This window comes from Cygnus atratus, chromosome 11 (assembly GCF_013377495.2).
Source record: "Cygnus atratus isolate AKBS03 ecotype Queensland, Australia chromosome 11, CAtr_DNAZoo_HiC_assembly, whole genome shotgun sequence".
Classification (NCBI taxonomy): domain Eukaryota; kingdom Metazoa; phylum Chordata; class Aves; order Anseriformes; family Anatidae; genus Cygnus; species Cygnus atratus.
The window spans coordinates 534,395-556,790 of NC_066372.1; the positions used below are offsets into that span (position 1 = coordinate 534,395).

The 22,396-nt window shown below is 38.4% G+C and overlaps 1 protein-coding gene across 6 annotated transcripts in view; it reads left to right on the top strand.

Moving 5' to 3' along the window:
• Window positions 1-22,396, top strand: part of FBN1 (fibrillin 1) — a 156,568-nt gene that overhangs the window by 45,367 nt on the left and 88,805 nt on the right. For 3 of the 6 annotated variants that reach the window (XM_050712903.1, XM_050712904.1, XM_035553775.2), the window contains exons 7-10: window positions 8,417-8,614; window positions 11,905-12,030; window positions 16,528-16,653; window positions 20,296-20,454. In XM_050712903.1, the coding sequence (XP_050568860.1) occupies window positions 8,417-8,614; window positions 11,905-12,030; window positions 16,528-16,653; window positions 20,296-20,454 (609 nt within the window). Of the gene's footprint in view, window positions 1-8,416; window positions 8,615-11,904; window positions 12,031-15,437; window positions 15,647-16,527; window positions 16,654-20,295; window positions 20,455-21,737; window positions 22,370-22,396 lie in introns of those variants that run through there. The other 3 variants (XM_050712905.1, XM_035553776.2, XM_050712902.1) reach the window with 3 other exon arrangements.

The window sequence follows — 22,396 nt, forward strand, 5'->3', positions numbered from 1 at the left end:
AAGCCAGATGATTCCTGGCAGCTGTTACAACCGAGTAAGAAGAAATTGTCGATTGCTCTAATTACCTCGTTAAAGAGCTGCCAGGACTGTAGAAGTTCTGCATTCTGTTAGGACCACAAACATTTGTCCGTGTGTCATTATGATAATATATACTTACTGACACCCAAAACGCCATTATTAGATTTACTGCTTTCCCTTTAAGTTATCCACACTGAAACAGAGTCGACTTCTTGCCATTCCTGCTGTATGTTTACTCTTTGTATTTCACTTAGCTTGAACAGTGAAATTGGCTCTTTTCTTTCCTCTCACCTCCCCTTTTTATTTATAACCCGTCTTCGGTCCTGGACTGAGTTTCATTCCAGTGCTCTGCAATTGTATTTTGTTTCATGACACTGCAGAGGAACATTTACATTAAAAAAAAACACACACAGAGTTATTCCTAATATATTGTACCACTCCTTCTTTTAAAATGTGAGCAGTATGTCTTTAAATCCTGCGTGTTGCATTGTCTGAAAGCATTTTCCCTTTCTTTGGATGTCACTCTATTTAATATACTATAACTCATTAGGATCTATTTTTCTTACGCTGTTTGCTCTACTTTTGCATAGTCTTAGCTATTTTATAGTCAGTGTCTTCTGGAGCCAAAGAGAAAAAATTTACCAAGCCTGTCTACTAGCTTTGTCCTTACCTTGGTATTTAATAGTTAATACTTTGTGGTATGTTAAGACTGTTTCTATAACGTGGCACTTCTTAAGAGCTCTACTTTTTAAAAAGTAGTAATAAACTTCAGCCAACTTGTGCTTTTTAAGTGAAACTTCCAGAGTTCTTCAATTGAATCCATTCTCCTTAATAATCATCCGGTCTTGACAATAAATATGTCACCAACGTTAGTTACTTTTTTGCAAAAAGAGAGATGGAAATCAATTCAGAATTTTATTTCATTTTTGTTAGCCTGTGAAAGAAATTGGAAAAATTAAAATCTGTGAAGAAATGTTCCTTTGTAGCTTACATAGCAAAGTAGGGTGGGTTAGAGTTTGTCAGGTAACTGATTATTCGGAAATGAGAAGTTATTCTGCATTTAGCTGCATTGCTTACTGTTTTCTTCATCATGGAAAAGAATAAAATGTGGTAACAATTTTCTGTATTTGGACTGCTGCCGCACATAATTGGGAACAACAGAGCTAAAGCCTTGATTTTGGTGAAATGCTTAGTCTGCGTGTTGGATTAAAATGTGTGCAACAAATCACTCCAATTCTATAATAATTTTTTGAACATTATTTTTTTATTTTATTACTGTAATGTTATTACTTTTCAGTTACAGACTTCAAGAACTGGGTCAGTTGCAAGAACAAAATTGGCATGAAAAGGTTGTATATTTGTTCTTGAAAATGAATTGCCAAAATACTTTTTTAACTGGCCAGCCTGAATTGTTCTTTATATCCAGTGCAACTGATAATGTTAGTCTGATGTGGTTAGCAAACTGTTATTTAAAAGTCCTGTTCTTTAACCAGTATCCTAGGAAGACTAGATAATATTTGCTAGATAGACATGTTAAACAGATCATCTGTGCAGAAAGGGATTTGTGAAGAAGCTTACGGAATGGAAAATAAATTTGGTCTGAAGTGTGCCAGCAAGTCAATATATGAGAACAATTTGCAACAAGCAAAGGTGAGGAAGACATGCAGAAATGGGGTCATCAGATTCATGAATTAGGGGATAATATTCCTAGGTCTGGAATATATGAGGCTGGAACTAACTTTTGTGGTCGACTAATACAGAATAAAGAGTTATGATACCAGTGGAAGTTATTTATTGCAAGTGTTGGATATGCCTCCATGGATGTTCTTTACTCTCGTTAAAATAATGAGAGGCAACTTGGAGCACTGATCTGTCCACAGCACAGCTGTGGTATTTTGAGCCCTTTCTGCTGCCAGATTTATACCCCTGCCAGACACAGTGCTGACTGACTGCACTCTGGGTCCCCAGCTCCAGTGACATTGCAGCACTAACCGGTGTTAAATCTCAGCAGTTTGAGTTCTGGGCTGTACTGTGCACTGAAGCAACCAAGAAAGGGTCTTGTTAATATGTGAAGCCACTTCTGGCACTGGAAAACAGCAGACAGAAGTGACACGGTGATAATTTCTTCACATACCACTGCTAAATCCACCAAGCCTCATTAGTAAGAAGTTTTGGACATTGTAGGAAGTAAGGTTTAAAATATTTACAAAATTTTGTTTTCTTTCCTTCTGAACACCCTCAGATACCTTTGCCATGTACTTTCCAATGATGACACATCAGGATCTGACTGGGATGAGTAATGGTGTCTGGCTGGAGGGAGGAGGGGACAGGGGAGAGCTTAACAGTGAGTAATTATTTAAGGAAATGGCCCATGTGGAAAAAAGAGTGTTGGGATAGAATGCATTTATCAACTGGCATTTCCGTCTCACCTGTGAACGGAGACTTACTGTGTCTGAGTTTTTAAATGGTTGGAAGTCAGTGCATCTAGCTGACATCGGAACGTGGTGCTGTGTGTCTGTCTCGATTCAGTCTGTGAAGCGAGGTATGTGGCATGTCCCCTATTAAGATGGAGGTAAATAATTGTTATCCCATGCGTTCCTGACAGTGGTCATTCAGTTTTCTGCCTGGTGCTTAAAAGCCATGAAGTGCTGTATAAATGCTGTATAAATGCAAAACATGATTTCATGATAGCCTACACACAACTGAAAGGGAACGTTGGACAAGTGTAAATAGAGTCCAAGGACGTTGGCCTTTCCTATGCCTCTGGTAAAGTGGCACACGTGAGTTTGCATTAGTTTCTTGGGAGTTGTATGTGTATAAAGCAGTCTGTTTATTCCCTCTGTCCTTATCAGGAGATTTTTGCATAAAAATACTTAGAATCCCTTGGAAGGACATTTGGAAATTGAGCCTGAAATGCTGAACCTCTGTTTTGTAACTCCCTGTGCTATGGTGGTGCTTACTGCTGCAGTCAGCGTGGCCTTGTTGTCCTCTGGTGCCACTTTGGAGTCTCCCTGTAATTCTTGGAACTTTACTGCAAAAAAATTCATTTTGGGCACAGTTCATCTTGCCTCCTGAGATGAGGCAGAATGTGTGATATTTTTCCCCGTCACCTTTAACTGCATTTCTGACTTCTCTGAAGAGAGTGAAATGATGGAAGTACAGTGAAACATACAGTGAGTGAAGCAGTATTTTTTTTTTTTTTTATTAGCAGTGTAGTTGTTAGTGTACTGAAGTGGAGGTATTGTATTGTTTCTGATCCTGTCAAGGAACATGGCTTCCTCAAAGAACTAAGGCTTTCAGATCTGGTGCTTCTCATTATATCCCTACTGCTGTGAGGTCACCATTTATTTCAAATTTTATATCAGAGTAGCAGATATACATTTATTCCATTCCTAGATTTTAGACCTGGGAAAAATGATAGGAGCTCTGTTTGTGCAAGCACAGCTGGATCAGCTTTGAATCTCTGATGCAGGTAAATAAGATTGTGTGTGCATACTTTTAGGTTTCATTTAAGATTCTTCATTCATGGTTCAGTGAAAGCTAATTTTATAAAATACTGTCTTTATGTCTCAAGAACATAATTTGCTTGATGTGATTCTCATACTTTTCTTAGTGGTGACACTAGAGTTGATGCATTCAGAGTTCCCTTCTCCCCCATTAATTTTTGCTATATACAAGTGTCCAGTCATGGGACATTTTTGGAAACTCCTTTGGAAATCCCATCATCTGTTTTCCCGATCCTAATTTTTGTTAATCTGAAATTTGTGCTGCCCTCTTGTACTTTAAGAATGCTGTTGAGAAACAGGATCACTGTAAAATTCATTTTCCCCATTAGAAATATATATTTTGTACAAATGATATAAAATAAAGTCGAAATTTACCTCTTAAATAGTTGAAGACACTCCCTTCAGTTGTTTTTTTCCTTTCACCTTCTTCTGTCTTTTCTGTTCAGTCTGTTACATTTCACAGAGAGCTTTTGGTGACACCATTACATGGGAGTCTATAAGTGTGGTATCTTCCTTACTGAATTGGATAATGATAGAAACCGTTCACAGTCCAGGTTACAAAAGGTGTTGTTAAATAAATCCTACTGCAGACCTGCATTTCCTTCTGAAAAAAATTGGTTGATGATCTGGTGGGCAGTTGCTTTTGGCCAGTCTTACAAGTAAGTGACCTGCTTCGCTTCTGCTTCAATTTTTCTCATTCTTTTTCTTCCTTGCAATACAGCACTAGGCAGGTTATATGGTGCACATTCTCCTCTGTCTATCTTGTTTCTCAATAGACCATAGCAAACCCTTTCTTGTAGTCTCTCCAGTTAGTTAGACTGGAGTATTTAGTTTCATTTGCTACTAAAATATGAGGGTAATTTTCCAAATACTATACTTGGGTATAGAAGCACAAACTTGTACCATGGTATCCATAACTCTGGAGATACCTGAAAGTTTATTTACCTGTGAAGTTGTGTACTGTTAAAAGGATTCTGCTACTTGAAAATCAGACTGGCAACCTTTTAGCTAGCATTATTCTTTGGTTGTTTGAAATCAGGTTCCAAATGAGCATCACAGTAAGGTAAATGCTGACTTGCTAGGATCTGACCCTGCGATCTCTGCGCTTACTCAGTTCCAGTTCATTCTAACAGGGCTGGAAGAGTCTGTCAACCTCCACAACAGGTGGTTATCAGTTTGTGAAATCAGGCTGTTAATTTAACCATCAAGAACTCTTTCTACGATGTTTCTATGGAATGAACCTTGAGGAGAGAGTGACCAGAATTTCATCCAGCATCCTTGCACTATCATAATTCTTTAATCTGTGTTCCCTTAGTTCAAAATTATATCTAAACTGTATTTTAACATTAAAAAATATATTGTTCTTGAAAACAGAGGTTAGCAGGAGCTGAAGGTTTAAGGGTTTTCTGAGTTGAGGACTAAAGAAGTGTGCCTGCTGTAGAAAGTCTTGCACTGACCCAGTGTTTGAGTCTCGTTGGTGCTGTCCAGCATTACTTGGAACAATTACCATTATTTATTGCTGTACTTGGTTTTGATCAAAGCCTTCCTGTGCTACATATTTCAGCAGGCTCTCTGATGGATTTAGGAACATAAGGGATCTTTTGAAAGGATAACTAAAATTATCCGATCATTATTGCTAAAACAGGAACAAGTTGTAGATCAAAATGCACCTTGCTTCTTTCCCTTGGACTTAATAAACAGGATTTTGTGTGGTATACACCAGACTCATTTCATTGCCCTCGTGCTCTTTTTGATGTATATGAACTTAAAGTGCTTTCACAGTTTGTGCTGTCTTCTCAGTTGTCTGAGGTTCCCTGGGGAATTATTTCTTATAGAAATAGCTAAAAAGTATGTGAAGAAGCAGATAAAATTGTTAGATAACCGTGATTAATACCTTATTGAAAGCTGCTTGCACATGCTGAAAATTGCATTAGAAATTACTTGGAACATTGGAACCATCAGTTGCCCATCTTTAAAAACTAATTTTACTAAATTAATTTCAAATCTCAACTTTTTTTTTTAGTTAAAGTGAATTTACTCTGGAAAAGTGCAAATTTTTCTAGTAGTATTTCTCCATGCCTCTTTTTTCAGCTTCTTACTGATCACTTGGAATCTTGTGTTTGAGCTTTACTCGTAGTTTGAGTAATCATGAATGCATAAGGGAATGTTATTGTAACAAAATAAAAACAATTTTTTAAAGCTCATATTGCACATCAGTGCTTAGTAACATAGGCCCTATGGGTTACAGTGTCTTCTAAAATCAGCATAAGTCATAAATCCGAACGGTTTTAAGGAAGATGGTGTAACTCCAAGGATACCTCTTTACTAGCTATACTATTATCTTTTTATTCTGCCATCATTTTAATGGAAACATATTTCCTTGTTGTATGCCTTATTCTTTTAATACGTAAAAGATCTTAAACACAACGTTAAGAATGCTTTAATTTTAGAGCTCTTTTGATTGGATAATAACAAATAGGAGATGGATTTGCTTGGTTTTGAGTGCATATTTGTTCTACTTCTTGTTACTGAAACCTCAGGGAAATTTGCATGATTATGAAGTAAACTTCATTGGGTTCACAATATTTCTAAGTCATTTTAGCTACTGATAAGCCATTTATAGTTTGAAATCAAACAATTGTAAATGCTGATCCATTCATAACATAACATAAAATACAAGATGGGCTATTCACTGCTGTCTGACGTTTGCTTCCCACTGTGACAGAGAACAAAATGCCTCCTTTTTTAACTGTCTATATTTAAACTGTGTAGGGGCAATCTACAATGAGGGATTTCATTCTTAGGAGGTGCACTGGAGGTTTCATGTTGCCAACACAAAACTGTGGTGTTTCTAAAGAAATTGTCATCTCTTGTTTTAATATTAGGAGTTCTAATATCAGGAGTTTTGCATACAGTAAAATAGATATCTGTCGTAGCCCTCGGTTTGCGTTAGGTTGAAGGAATGATCTCAGAACTAAAATTTTTTGATTGATTAGGTGTAATTTGTCCTGACTCACTCGTATTCACTGTGGGCTGAAGAAATAAGATAAAGCTAGTAATACTACGTGCTTTCAAAGCTTCATTTCTACTATGAGAAATGAGAAAGAAGGCTGTGTTAGTTTTGACAAAAGCAAAGCAAGGCCATCTAACTAGGAAAATGAAGGTAGCTACAAAAATGCTTAAAAACAGGAAAAGAACTGGAGAGAAGTTGTAGAGCAGAAAAATAATATGGGAATTGAAGGGGCAGAAAGAGAAATGCCAAGCCAAAAAAAGTTAGGGCGATGAAATGGAATTTAGTAACCAGAGGTAAGAGAGATTCTGACCCATTTCAAGATGAGCCTGCTGGGGAAGGTGATGGAGAAGTGTTTTGTAAATGTAGCCGCACTGTTTGGAGGGGATAGGACAGAAATTTTGTGTTAGCAATCCAATAGCATATAAGGATGACATTAAATCAGGGGAGACCAGTGTTTCCCCTAACATTAAGTCAGGCAGGCAACTCAGGAGGACTCTAGAGCTGTTGGCAAGCTGTGCAGGGACAGAATCAGAAAGGCCAAAGCTCAGGAACTCCATTTGGCTAGTGCAGTGAAAGACGATGAAAAATGCTTTTATAAATACATAAAGAGCAAAATGAAGATTAAGAAGAATCTCCATCCTTTACTTAATGTGAGGCCACTGATAGTGAGTGGCATTTAGTACAAGTTTATCAGAAATAATTCTTCCAAATTAACTTGCTATCTTTCCTGATAGGATCATGGTTAATTGTTGAAGATAACAGTAGTAATATAGCACTGTTGTATGGCATATAGGACTTGTGGTCAGTTTCAAGGTGCACCTGGTTCGGGGAGCAATCCTGGAGTACTTGTCTGACAAGAGTCCTGGGGGGCAGATGGGAAAAGTGTCCATTCTTACTTCTGCCCTATTTAACGCTTTTTATCAGTGGTTTAATGGAAACATCTTACTGTTAACAGTGTTTGGAAGTGGCATGAAAATTGGAGGCATTTATAATGTCATCGCTACAAGGCAGTGTGGATTGCTTAGTGACCTTGGCTTATGCAGCTGGTAACTATTTCAGTACAGACAAACGTCAGGTTTAGAATTTGCTGGCTGTGCTTACAGGATGCTGGACTCTGTCCTGGTGCACCGTAACAGAAAAGCATTTTAGGGTCACTTGTGAATAATTAGCTGGAGTGTGCACCCCGGATGTGCAGGAGACAGCTGAGTTGGCAGTACCACTGTTTGGTTGTTGCCCTTGGAGCATGGAACAAAATAAAGTCTACTAGTATTTTATTAATATCTTAGTTTAATTCTTTCTATTGGATAAGTGGCCTGTCCTACCATAAACAAATCAAAGCAGATGTGTTCCACATGCCCTCCATTCAGCTGTAGGCAAAGCTTACCCACGTATCTGGTACAGCATATGCCTCAATAACAGTGAAAACTGTCATCGAAAAACTTCCTGCAGCCTGTATTCTCATCCCTTGAGACTCATTTGAGAATAACACTTGTGGAAATAAACATATCCTAACTTTTTTATCAGTATTATTTTAATTAATGTGTTGAATATTTAAAACAAAGTAGTGTAAAGACCTCCCAAATAGTGTTACTAGAGATTAAACCAAGCTGCAAAGGGGATGTGCAGAATCTTAAATATAAAATACCCCTGGTAAAATAGTCACAATGTATTCGTGGAGCTGCGTATTTTCCATGGATTTGAATGAGAAGTAAATCTGAGAAAAACCTGTAGCAGAGCACTGCTAAGTGAAATCATTGGGGTAGTAGGGAATTTATGTGCAGAAGACTTGCTTAAATCTTGTTGCTTTATTATAAGTTATTATAAGTTTTGTTGTGTATTTTTACTGTGATGCTGATTAGGTTTCCTGTCTTTGGCACAGATTACAGGACCGGCCCTTGCTTCACTTTGGTAACCAACCAGATGTGCCAGGGACAGCTCAGTGGAATAGTCTGCACAAAAACCCTTTGCTGTGCAACTGTTGGGAGAGCGTGGGGCCACCCCTGTGAAATGTGTCCTGCCCAGCCGCATCCCTGTCGCCGAGGCTTCATTCCAAACATTCGAACGGGGGCCTGTCAAGGTAAGTTAGCAGCAAAGCTTCCCGGAAAGCTGCTGAAATTGTTACTGGATTAATTTTAATTGAGTTGCACTGCTGTGAATAACCTGTCCTAAGTCATTCTCAGCTATATGTCTGAAGTATGGAAAAATGTTGTCAAATGCATTACTTCATGATTCAGTGAGTGTCTGATGTTCAAGTGAGTACATTAGTAACTTAGGTCGTGTGAGAGCAGCCAGCATCTTAATGAATTTCTCACTGCCAGCAGCCTTTTCCCTTGGTTCTGTAGCATGTTTCTCAGAGTGTACCACTCAACCGTTCCACAGAGGATTTTATTCTGTTTCAAAAAGTGCTCAAAACATGCATCAATCTGTGGCAATACTGTTCCATTTATCTGGTGTGGTATTTTTTTAGCTAAAATTTGTTGGGTTTGGATTCATCTTGGGTGTCTTATCTCTTGAGCTACACTGCTTCAACCTGGAGAAAAGTGCACGTCATGAATTTCAAATGCCTTATTATACTTATTATATATTTTATACAATTTTGGAAATGCATTTGCATTTGTTTCAAATCGTAAAATCCACCCAGATGTTGCTTGCTTCTTTCTAAGCATGCCTTACCATAGAAAGTCCTTACACTGCTTTTGGCTTTTATTCTAGTACTTCCAGCTGTATAAATTCTTTTATTGTCTGGATGTCTGGCAGGAAACAGGAGAAAGTTAACAGGGGCAGCTATGTATTAAACTGATGTGGATTATAAATTCCCAGGGCCATATCTTTGGGACTAGTTTATTTCGATTTGTCTAACATTTTCTAATAAGTTACAGTATTTTTTAAAATAGGGGAGATAAAGATTATAAATCTACAAGTAATTTTATTTAATCATTAAATTCTTGTGAAGGACTTCAAGACATTCCATTGTATTAAAAAATGCAGATATCTGTTGCAAGCCAGGTCCCGGTTGGTGCCTGCAGACAGGCATGATGAACTTCACGATGGGCATGTTTGTGTATGCTGCATAACGCTTACGTATTCTTACCTCAGCCAACCTGTTCCCCTCTCACTGTTAAAAGTCAGAACTAAATTGTGCAGAAATCTGTAAATTAACATTCTGGACAGTTCTGAGATTTTATGTGCATAAATATGTGGCCCACACCCCTGACCTCATGCCTCACCTAGTTATAGCCCTCTTGTTTGTGTCATGGAAAAGTTGCGGTGACCTCTCCAATGGTTTTGTGCAGGTCAGAATAAGGCTACCTCCGCTTGCTACACATTTCTTTGCGTGCAGCTACATTTATGCTAATCTGTATGCAGTGCCAGCACAGTTTTGGCCCTGTATATCTGACCTGTACTTTCCAGTTTTCTTTTCTCTTGTAATGTGTTCATAATTTCAACAGATCTGCTATGGAACCACATATTAGCTTTATTTTTCATACAATTGTACTAAATCCAATCCTTTTGAAATCAGATAACATCCATTCAGACTGAAGACATTTCAGGGCTTTCACATCCATATTCAATCTAAGTAAAGAAAAGCAGGTTAAATAAAATCCAGGTTCTCTGAAGGGAAAAGAAACCATTATTATTGTGTGGAGAAATCAGAAGAAATAAAATGGAGGGGAGGACAAGTTTATTTTAAAAAGTAAATAGAATATCACTGCCTACAGTTTGACTTTGTCTGTCTGGCTAAAAGTTAAATTAGTATTACAGCTGAGATTTTTTAAAGATACAAACTACAAAAATGAAAGCCAAAAGGTAGGATTTTGAAACAGACATTGTGACTCAGGAGCATGAGTTCTATTTTTTTATTTTAAATTTAGTGCAGTGCCATGAAGTCTGGCTTGACTGTTGTTATTGTAGCGCAGCGTTTTGGTTTAGCTCAGGTTCCAGCAGCAGCGTGGCTGTGTCAGTGGGTGCTGTGCTGATTGTCTGTGCCTCCCAGTGCCCGGGTTAGCTCAGGCACAGCACTACTGTGGCTCTGCTGTGGCACTCCGCGACCCGGTTCATCACCCGGGGATCTTTACATAATGCTCTGCAATGTGGTACAGATATGCCCCATGGCGTTGCTGAAACTTCCTACTCATGGTTCCCAGGGAAATTGCCTCTTGGCCTTTTGTACAGACATAATACTTTGCTTTTCAGACTGCAAGACACATTGCAGCTGGCTCTCTGGGATTTATACAGGGAGATTTGAAGGCGTCATCTCCTTCAGCTTGTGGTCCTGTGTAGAAACTTGAAGCCCAAGATTTCAAGAAATGGGGTTTTGCCAGCAGCAGCTGGTAACCCCTGGGTGGAAGCACAGGTGTTTGGTGTGCAGAGTGGTGAGTGCTCTGCTTGCTCCCAAAGGACTAGGGAGCCACAGACACAGGGCAGCCCTCAGGGGGGTGTGAGCCAGACCTCCCTTGTCTCCTATGGCAATGTTACTCCTCCTCCTTTAGTCTTTTTTCTCTAGCTATTACTAAGCCATTGCAACACTTCTGCAGCTTAGTGATGACACACGTTGTTGTGCTAAAACAGCTGTCAGGCCAGAAAGCGGGGCTTCTTGAAAATGTTTGTCTTGTGCTTCCTACCTACCCTGTGGTACTATCTTTGTCGTTTCATTTTCTTAAGTGACAAATTAAAAGCAAGAGGAGAGAAGTAAAGGGAAAAGTTATAAAGAAAGAAAGAAACAACAAAAACCAGCCAGAGTTATGAATGTCTAAGTAGGTGATTAATAATGCCTCTGGAGACATTAATTATGGCTATGGAAATAAAACACAGCTTAAGGTCATTGATGCTGATCTTACTGGAGTGTGAGGAGTTAATCATTTCCATCAATAATGAGTGTGCAATTCCCTCTGTGAGGCCTCTCCATGCACATCACACACTGCTCCTCCACTCATTCGGGGCTCCTGCATCTCAGCACTCAGCTATATGCTGTATGGAGTTGCCAAGATTTTCAAAGTTGCAAGTGATTTTGGGTGCCCAGCTTCAGACACTTTAAAGGAACTTGGGTTTTGGCAGGCTGTGTTCTCTGCATCACCATTCCCCAGATGTTTTGGAAAAACAAAGCAATAACAGTTAGATGTTTAATGTCTGTAACAATAATAACCATGTAATTTCTTGTAGAAAATATTTAGAATACTGTACTTAATCATACTTTGCATAGAGTAATTACAAAATCAGTGTCTGTCTTCACAAGCAAGTATCATAATATTATCATGGGTGAATGATGGATGTAGGCATATTTACTTTAATTTCTATCTAGACAAATTATTATGGCTATTCTTGAGAAATGAATTTAAAGTGGGTGTTTTTTCCTTTTTTATATGATAGACGTGGATGAATGCCAAGCCATCCCTGGGATCTGTCAAGGGGGAAATTGCATCAATACTGTTGGATCTTTTGAGTGCAAATGCCCAGCTGGACACAAGTTTAATGAAGTGACACAAAAATGTGATGGTAAGAACTTTCAGAACTTTCTTCTGAAAGTAAAGGGGGGAAGTCTTCTTTTTTGGGGCCAACTTTGTTTAGGAGTTTGTAACAAACTTTCCAGTCTCTTTGACCTTGAACATGCAAACAGCATTCTTCACAGCAAATATGAATAATGGTCCTTTCTCCTTCTAAACCAGAGAATCTTAAATATTGGCCCTGCAGCTTTTTCCAGCCTTTTATTCATGTAACATTTTGCAGACTTAAAGGTACAACTGAAACAAGTTAAATATTAAAACTGAAAATATTTTTAACTGATATGTTACTTTAAAAATGCTTGAGGCACATGTCTCTCTGTGGATCTTTTAACCAAAAAGTGTATATGACTGGAAGGTTCAACACATCCCCACCTACTCAGTTAAACTGTATGTGACATTAATGAGAGTTTTACACTGCTGAGTGAAGACCACAGGACTATGGTCTAAACTCATCCTTATAGTTGCAGATATTAAAGAAGGACAAACATTTTATCTTTCCTTATTGGTAATCCGCATATGGAAGTTTAGCAGGTGCTAGATATTAGTGTTGAAATTTGCACTGCACGATTATTGAATCTCGAGAATGTTTAACTGTGATTTGATAATATTTTTTCTTCTCTGTAGTATAATAATCAGGCATAGATACTGCAATTTTAATTTTTGAGGGGAAAATCTGAGTATTAATCACTGGCTTCTTTACTGTCCCACTGACTTTGGCGGCAGAGGGTCTGTCCCCAGAGTATTTTCTCAATGTCCTGTTTTTTGTTACTTGACATGCATTTAGCACCTTGCAGGTTAAGCCCTTCAGAAAGATGAAATGATGAATGACCACTAGAGCTTAAGGTGATTATGAAAGGGAGGTGTGCATCCACCACCCTTTCTTCTGTCAGGTGCCTTTAAGGAACTACTCAACATTTTGTAGTCATTTTGGAAGAATTATGACAGTCTTTCAAAAGGAAAATCCGTATTTCAAGAAAAACTTTATAATTCAATTACGTGTTAGGGAAAGCAATTTCAGAAGAGTTTGTACATAGCATGGCTTTCATATTGACTGCCAATGGTTTTGGCAGAAAGTAGCCCAGCTTCAGGGTAGAACAACATTACAAGTATTTCCTTCAGTGGATGAAGTACCAAGAACAGGATGAATAGGAAAGACTGAACATGTGCCTTGTTAAGTATTAATACCTGGGGAACTGAGAACTGCAGGCTTGCTGCATTGTATAGCATTGCTATGGTATTTTTTGATTGCCAAATCCTATTAAAAGAGAAAAGAGAAGAGAAGAAAAGAAAAGAAGAAAAGAAAGAAAAGAAAAGAAAAGAAAAGAAAAGAAAAGAAAAGAAAAGACCTTCAGAGCCTGCAATTCCTAACAGTTGAGAATGATTGGCTGGGCCCAAGAACCTGGGATAACTTGGTTCATTTCCAAGCCTTGCCACAAATTTTGTGCACCATTGTGTGAAATCCCTTTGTAGGGATTTCTTAGCTGCAAAGATGGGATACACTTTCCTTTGTTTTATTTTATACCTGTGCGTTGTTGAACTTTAGCAGACAGAGATTTACTTCCAGTACATTTTCATATAAATTGTACCATGCAATTTTAGTGAAAGCCTTGTAGATAATAATAAAATCAAAAGAATTGAGAGTAGGAGCTCTATACCAGCAGCATGAAATAGGACAGTGATTCGATAGTTAAGAACATAGTCATGTAACAGCTGAATATCCATTCTGCTTTCCCAAATTATCCCTTTGAGTTTTAAGTTGAAATTTCCACTATAAGACAAGGTGTTTGGCTTATTGTAATTAACTATAATTAATTCTATAACATAATAATAAACATATGATCATGTACTTGGTTTAACTTTTTGTCCAGCAGATAGGATTTCTGGCAGGTTGTAACGTCTCCTTGGTCCATGGTTTCATAGACCTGGGAGCTACCTGCTGAATTACTAGCACCATTTTATTGTGGGTCCCAGTTCAAGTAAGATCATGACAGAAATCATAAGGTACAGTGAGACACCAGAGCAAGATGGGAAAAAGAGAAGTGTCAGACAAAGTCCTCTTTATTATCAAAGCTGGTGGAAAATTAGATTTTAGGTGTTACATTATTTCACTGCTTCAAATCAGCATTCCTCTTGCAGTTGCATTAAAGCTGAGGTAGATATATTTTTGTGGTGATTGGAGGGAGTAATTTTTCCTAGAGTGACATTCATGTCTGTGAGTACATTGAGTATACTTACCTTGCATGCTTAATAATGACAATATTGCTTATATGAATGTCAACACTAATATAAATAGTGAAATACTGTTTGGATTAGGCTCAACCCTAAAATAAAGAGTGGTGATTTTGCTTTTAAAAAGGTCAGACTCTATATAAACAGTGGCAACACCGACTTTAAGATAAACATTGGTGAATTTGAGTCAGAAGATGCTTGAATCTGATCCATTTACAACTGCATTTTTCTCTGTTAATTAAGGGCTCTATTCAGACCGAAATTCAATTTCCACATTTTTTGTCACTGAGACTTTTGGGACTCCTGCAGAGTATAATCCTGGAGCAGACGCCAGAAGTCTCTTAGCAGCGCTCCCAAGGCACTCAGGCTGGAGGTTCTGGCAACACCCTTGAAGTAGCACTGAACAAAAAGTCACACCCCTCTCACACACCCAAGCGAGGAATGTGACCCACATCACGACAGCTAGCAAGATGCTGGGGAGGAATGTGTGCACAGGGGGCCCAGGGCCCCGCACAGTTTGGGATGGGTTTATCTGCAAAGTTTGGTCATCTGTGTGCCACCCCAGTCCCTCTACTCCTCTCCCGCAAAGGTGAGGGGCCACAAAGATAGTAGACCATCCAATTCTTTACCTAGGGAAAGAAGAATTGATCATTTTTATATTACTGTCTTCCCAGGAAAAGGAAAAGAGAGATCCTCTCTACTTGATAAAAAGCACATTAATGGGCCTGTGGGACTTAGGGTGTTCCCCCATCTGTCGGGGCCAAATTCCAATTTAGGCGTTGCATTTAAATTCTTCAAATCGTTTATAATGACTACAATATTATTCATTCCTTGCCTTGGCGTGTTGGGTGGTGTTGCAGTATTTCATCTCAGAAATTTTTGTGGTTGGTGAAATCATTATTATAGCCATGTGTCTATCTGTTTGTAGATCTCTGGAGAAGAGGTTGTATAGAGAGAGTCCTGTGATACCATAATTTCTGGCAGGATTCTCCCTCTCAGGAGAGCTAGCTGCTCAGTGATCTTAGATGGCTGTGACAGCCGGTTATCACTGATCACTCTAAAAGTAACCTGCCTTTCTGGTCTGCTTCACTGATTCTTCTTGTAGGTACCAGAGAAAAGAGTGAGTTCTTTTCAAGCTCAGCTGGACTCCAGGTTCCTAGATGAGAGCAGTGCTAAGTAGATACAGCTGCATTGTTAAGACAGTCACTGAAAACCAGGGGGGAAGTAACAACGCAGCACAGGCGGGCTATTGATGGTAATTAAGGAGCAGCTGAGACTGGCATAGGTCGGTTTTTGCAGGGCTGTAAATAACATGAACTCCTAAGCATGGAAGAAACCTTTTATATGTTCCCTCTGTTCATGTATGCAGCAATGATCAGGTATAAGATGTGTGTTATTTTTTCACACAGAAATTGAAAAGTTTTCTGCATTAGATCTATGCTGATGATTTAGTATATGGATCAAAATTTGTTAGTGATGACATGGTATGTTTTTTTTTTTTTAATTACTGACAAAATCTGTGGAGAAAAATTCTGACGTGCTTTCTGTGGTAGATATTTCAGTTTCTAGAAATCTGTTTCTAGTGTCGAGAAATCTGTCGAAACTTCAGTACATGCACTTAGTGGCTTTTTATTGCCAAAGAAACAGGTGAGAAACAGAAAGGTAGTTCTTGTTGCTTGCAGTCATCGTGCTTTGTGCTACAATCCTGTTGGATTGCATTAGTTAAACAGTACCTATCTGGTCAGTTTTGTATGGGGGATTTCTAAGAAAAAAACAAATACAGTTAGGATAGGCAATTTAGTAGGTGCCACAGCTCCCTTTGAATCAGTGTTGCCTGTCTGGTGCCAGAAGATGCTGTGCTGCTGGAGATACCACAAGACGTAACAGTTATGTTCCTGATCACTACCGATTTTCTTAACCCTAGTGTGCAGAATTCAAATTGGAGAGGTTATTGCTTGCTTACAGTTAGTAAATCCTTCCTGCAGCTTTACATTTTCATTCATCGTTATTAAGCAGCAAAACAAACAGACCTTTTGCAGTTTACAGATATAATACGACCTTAGATTCTATTTCACTTGCGTTTATAAGATAACTAACAAAAGATTCTGATCCTGGTTTGAAACTGCTAATTGTGTCCCTAGTACATAAGTTGAGAGGGGTCTCAGACCACAGTGAATTTGATCATTAATGTTAATTATAAAACACCTTTTCTCACGCCTAATACAGCTAATCTGACCCTGCTTCTCTTTTTTGCTTTAAGATATTGATGAATGCAGCACCATTCCTGGAATCTGTGATGGGGGAGAATGTTCAAACACAGTCAGTAGTTATTTCTGCAAGTGTCCTCCAGGGTTTTATACAGCTCCTGATGGCTTAAAATGCATAGGTGAGTAAAATACTGTAAATCATAAGGCAGTAGGTGTCATGAGTATTCATGAATCTCAGAAATGGATAACATTGTACCAGAAACATATTTCACCTTGTGATCTTTAAATTCTTCTTTTATGTAAAAGTACATAATGTGCCTATATTTGTATTCCAAAATGAGGTTTTAATTTGCAAGATGTTTCCTCTTTCCTTCTTTGTTGTGACCTTCTGTTTAATTTTTTGTATTAGAATTTTTCTGTCGTGCCACATTTGTTGTCTTTAAGTAGGCAGAACATATTTAACAATTCTACTTGATATTCTTGATCTTGTGTTTGTACTTGTTTTAGTCCATGTTATATTAGAGTGAGTCCAGAGGGGGCCACAAGGATTATCTAAGGGCTGGAGCACCTCTCCTGTGAAACCAGGCTGAGGAAGTTGGGGTAGTTCAGCCTGGAGAAGAGAAGGCTTCAAGGAGACCTTACAGTGGCCTTCCAGTACCTAAAGGGGGACTAGAGGAAAGCTGGGGAGGGACTCTTTGTCAGGGAGTGTAGTGACAGGACAAGGAGTAGTGGTTTGATACTCAAAAAGCGTAATTTAGATTAGATATTCAGAAGAAATTCTTTACTATGAGGGTGGTGAGGCATGGGAACGGGTTGAGCTCCTTGTTGTTTAGTACCTTTGGTAGATAATGATTTGGGAAGAAATTGAACAAAAATGACTTCACAGAGAAAAGTACCAAATGATATTAATTTTCCCAAGAGTTCTGGAAGTAGTTTGGGTTATAATTCATTTTGAATCATTCTATGTGAGTGCCATTCTATTTCTGCAGGTTGTGAGAAATAGACTATTTCTTGCATTATCAAGAACAGAATTTTAGTAGATTAGACATATACTATATATGCTTAAAATGCTGGTTGAGCATTGCTCTTGTTGCTTCAGATGAATAGCTCCTAAATGACTGTGGATCATTACATCATTGATTACCACTTGTAGTTAATATTTATGAAGGATATTTATGCACTTTTCTGTAGCAAAAAACTTCTGTGGAGATGCTCAACTGCTATTTGCGTTTTACTTTTTATATTCATTGCTCAGCCAGGTTTGCCCAACATTCCCTTCCATTCCTGCCATTTTCCAGCCTTTTTTACCCACTGTATTTGCAGTCTGAAATAGTTTAGCTAAAGAATGGGGTATTTAAATGATGACAGGCTATGTTAAGTAATATGCCAGACCATGAGGCATCATTACAATTTTGGCTTCATGTCCAAGGCAAAACGTGCTAAATGGGAAGCATTGTTAATTAGCTGCAGATATTTTGGATTTTGTCTAATAGGCAGACCGCTTACTTGCTATATTAACAGGGATGGAACCCAAATCTGTATTAGAGATGGGCAAGACATGTAGTCTTGATTTAATTACAACATGCCTGTCTTAAGTGAAAAGTGTTAGCTGAACGTGTCTATTATGTTGGAGATGAGGAAGTGCTTCTGAGAAATGTATCCCTTATGAGACTCAAATGGAGCAGCACTGAAGCCAAATATCCAAAGGGAGAACTGGGAGCTCCATTATGACAAACCTTAAAAATAAGAATAGATGAAGCAAATGGAGCTGGAGAGCAGAAATAAAAGCAGAACATCTCATCCAAAGTACATGAAGAGTGCTATGAAGAAAGCTTATAAGCCTGTTTCTGGCTTTCATAAATTTGTTTGCTCTGTGTTACTTTTCAGATGACTTTTTTTTTTTTTTGAAAAAAAAAAAAGGTATTCTTGAAAGCTATATTCAGTGATTTTTTTATATTTTCAAAATACTGTTTTTAGTGAAAAATATTAAAATTTTTAAATCTGAAAATGTATTTGTGAACAGAAAAATGTTTTTCCCTCTATTCTTGACCTTACGTGTATTTTCCCTTTTGCAACAGAAAATGAAAGAGAAAAAAGAACTAAATAAGGAAAGAATTACTTACTAGGAGTATGGAAAGATTCGGCATTTTTCTCACAAATTTACCTTCATTTTCTGAAAATGTTGTAGTTTTTGGATAAGCTCTTACACCTGTAGGCAGACAAAGATGTTTGCTGTTTATCTTTTTATGGCACGTTGTGTGCTTGCACAGAACCCACGTAGACACTTTTCCCACTTCAGCCCATTACTGCATTCACTTGTTTCAGAACTTTGTACTGACCAAAACTGAGAAGACTGAATTACAGGGGTTAGGGGTGGTTACAGTCCTCCCTTCCTGCCCATGCACCCCACCATCACACCAAGCATCTGAATATATGTCTGCTTTGTGTGAAGAGGAAACTGTAACAGGTGCAGTGGAGAACAGTTTGCATCAGAGCTTTCTTTGATTTTAAAATGGTAGATCAAGGACTATATGTGCTTGGCAGTTTAGCTGGATACCAGGAGGCCAGTAACAGAACTGACTAGAATTTATTTTTTTTGTCTATTTCAGAATTCCATTGTATCATAATAAGAGTAAACTAAAGTTTGGAAACAAAGACCAACTGTTTTTTTAGTTGTACTGCCAGTAATACCCGTGTTCATGGTTCCAGCTAATAAAATGCAGAACCATCACAGACTCTCCCAACATATCACTGTATATCAATTTCCTCAAAATAGTAAGAAACTTCCCTGCTTTTTTTTTTTTTTGTCCACTAGAATATCTAGTAAACTCTGGAAAGCACTGTTAGACAGATGAATCCACCATGCCCTGTATAACTGAGATACTGTTTCTTTAGTGCATGGTGTCTGCTGTTCTAAGCTTTTATCTGCAGCTTTTTCCACTACATTTTGACAGCAAATGTTTGTGCATTTTCAAAACAAACTTGGTCTGGTTTATCATGCAGCATCAAATCGCTCTACAGCTTTTATTGAATTTGACATGGTATGACGTATTGTGAAACAATTGCTCAGAGCTTTGTATTTATCACAAGATTATTTTATTTTATTCTATTTTTTGCTCCCATATACGTTTTCTTTCCCGTTTCTAAGGTAGGGTATCTTCTGTACAATGTTGTTAGAGCTGAGTGTATGAAATCTGGGTATGGGATGTTCATTGTACAGCACGTGCTTACCCTTTTCGGACAGGAAGACAGCGTATTTCCATAAACAATGTGATGGCACCAGTTAAAGCTGTGCTGCTCTCTCTTGCCTGCAGGCCTGTATGTTGTCAAATCACTACCTACTTCAGCTGGGGAAGGCATGACAAATGAAATATGAATTACTCCTTTGAGATCTGCAATGCTGTGAATTTTTGCTATGTATCAGTGGCTTTGAAATCAAAGCTTAAACAGAACTGATCTAGTACTATCTATCTATATATATATAGTACTAACTATAGAGTTGACGCTGGAATTTTTCTTTGGCGGCACTGCGTATTTTGTATACTGAATACCCATTTCCATTCTGTTTTTCCTCCTCTAATTCATTGCTATTACGTTTCACATTGGCTTTCACACAGGAGGTATTTCACCTGCATTGAATCCCACATAGACCAAATTTTATCCAGATTTTTGTGGGTTTCTGCCTTTTCTTTTTTTTAATGTTGAAAATGCTATATCATTGATAGTGCAATCAAACAAGAAAAACAGGACCTGTCTTTTTTGTTAAAGTCACATTCCTTGTTGAACTGGTGATTATGTATCCATTTTTTTTCTCTTGGTAGATGTGCGTCCTGGATACTGCTTCTCTTCCCTGACGAATGGGCGCTGCAGCAATCAGCTTCCCCAGCCTTTGTCCAAAATGCAGTGTTGCTGTGACAGTGGCCGATGCTGGTCTTCTGGTGCAGCCGGTGCTCCTGAAATGTGCCCGATCAGATCCACTGGTATGAATCCACCTGTATTCTTATGAGTGTGATTGAACACTGAATTAGGCAGCCATTTTCTTTCATCAGTAGTATTTTTGTCACAGGATCACACAGAACAGTTGAGGCTAGAAGACACTTTGGCAGATTGTTTAATCCAGCCCCACTGCTCAAAGCACGGTCTCCTATGGCAGGAATGCCAATAGGCTAGGGCAAGCAAACGTCATCAAAGGATTTTATCGGTAGCTAGTTGATGTTTTATAGCCTGGATATTCTGACCCTACCTGACTGAGGTGTTGTTTTCAACATCCTCTTCAGGCTCAAGTTACTTCCTCCAGAGCTCTGTAATAGATCAATCTGCAATTTCATTCTCACTGGAAAACTGAAGTTTCCTTTCTCGTATGTCTAGCTCTTTGAGGTGCCATTCTGGAATTTGACACAACATGATTTCTGTCTGCTACCAAAACGTGTTGTGCTTTAGTGCCTCACTGCATATTAAGATCCCCAGATAACATGAATCTGGAATTTACAGAAGATGGTGAGCAGATTGTGAAACTAAGTGTGAGGGGGTGGAGGAAAGATGTTTTTGAGTTTGTTTAGGAGTGGAGACTTAATGAAATGCTTTAGAAAGGAAGAACACAAGAAGCTTAAGGATTGCTAGGAGGAGCTCAAGGGAGGTGCAGGGTTTAGGGAGAATTTGGGGTCATAACACTACTGCAGTATAACTCTGAAGAAATTGTCAGAGAACACATATGGGAGTGTTTATTCTTGTTTTTAACCCTTTGACTGAAACTGTAATACTGAAGCAGAGCAATAAGATCAAAACTGTGGGAGGTGTCTTCCTGGTTCTGTCACTATCTCGTTAATAATATTTAAACATGTTAAATATCCAAGATTGACTAGAATAATGCTTAGAAAATAGTATAATCTATTGATGATCACCTGAAATTGGAAGAGGAGGAGACAACTCTCAATCTTAACACAGTCCCTGTTTTCTTTACATACTTTCTAATTATTCATATCTAACTGCTGAATAAGCTGGGTGGAAAAGTGAAATGATTTAGCACAGGCCACAGACAGAGACATATGGTGGAAAAAGAGCTAGAACTCAGGCTTCCTGATGCAAAAATCCATGCAAGGTCTCCCAGATCATGGCTGTATTCCACTTTTTTCTTCTGACTTGGGATATAGATTGAGACTGAACTTGCTCTTTTCAAAGGTGCTTTGAAATCTTTGAAAAGCCTTACCTGTATGCAAGGTGTTGCTGTCATTATTTAATCATGTTCATTTATTCCTCAATATAGCCTGAGAAAGTAAGATGAGGAATTTAGAGCTATCAGTGAAGAGTACCAGTGGCCCGAAGTCTCTCTAATTCTGAAATGGAAGCACACAGCAATATGAAGTGGAGCACTAGTTGCATAATGTAACCAAGTAGCTGCATTTTCAATGTGGGCAGCAGACCAGATGGTACTATAAAATCAGCTGTTTATTGCTGGAAATTATCCACAGAGATTAAAGTTGCAATAAAAAAGGCTTGCACTGTATTTCTTTGCATAACACGGCAATAATTGTTTATATGGAGTGACAGTTCGCCACTGACACTGCAAATAATTCAAAAGTGTTGTGGCGGGCACCCAGCCACGTGTGTGTTCAGTTCACACCTAAACGGTTTGATCATGTGTGCTGATTGCATTCATGAGCAGCCCCAATGCCGTGACTTCTTTTTGTGCGGAAATCCTCAGCTCTTGGTCAACTGCCTTTGGGTAATTGGGCATTACCAATCTGGAGTGAAAAAGAAATACAGTATTGTTTCTTTCACAGAGACTGATCAGTAGGCTGTAGAAAACGGATGATTAGAAAATTGACTATTAAAACTACTGTCGTTAGAAAAAAATTGCATACTGGTGTTTCTGAATGTACTTAAGTGGACACTCTTCTGAATGTCTCTGTGTCTGTTTTGTCA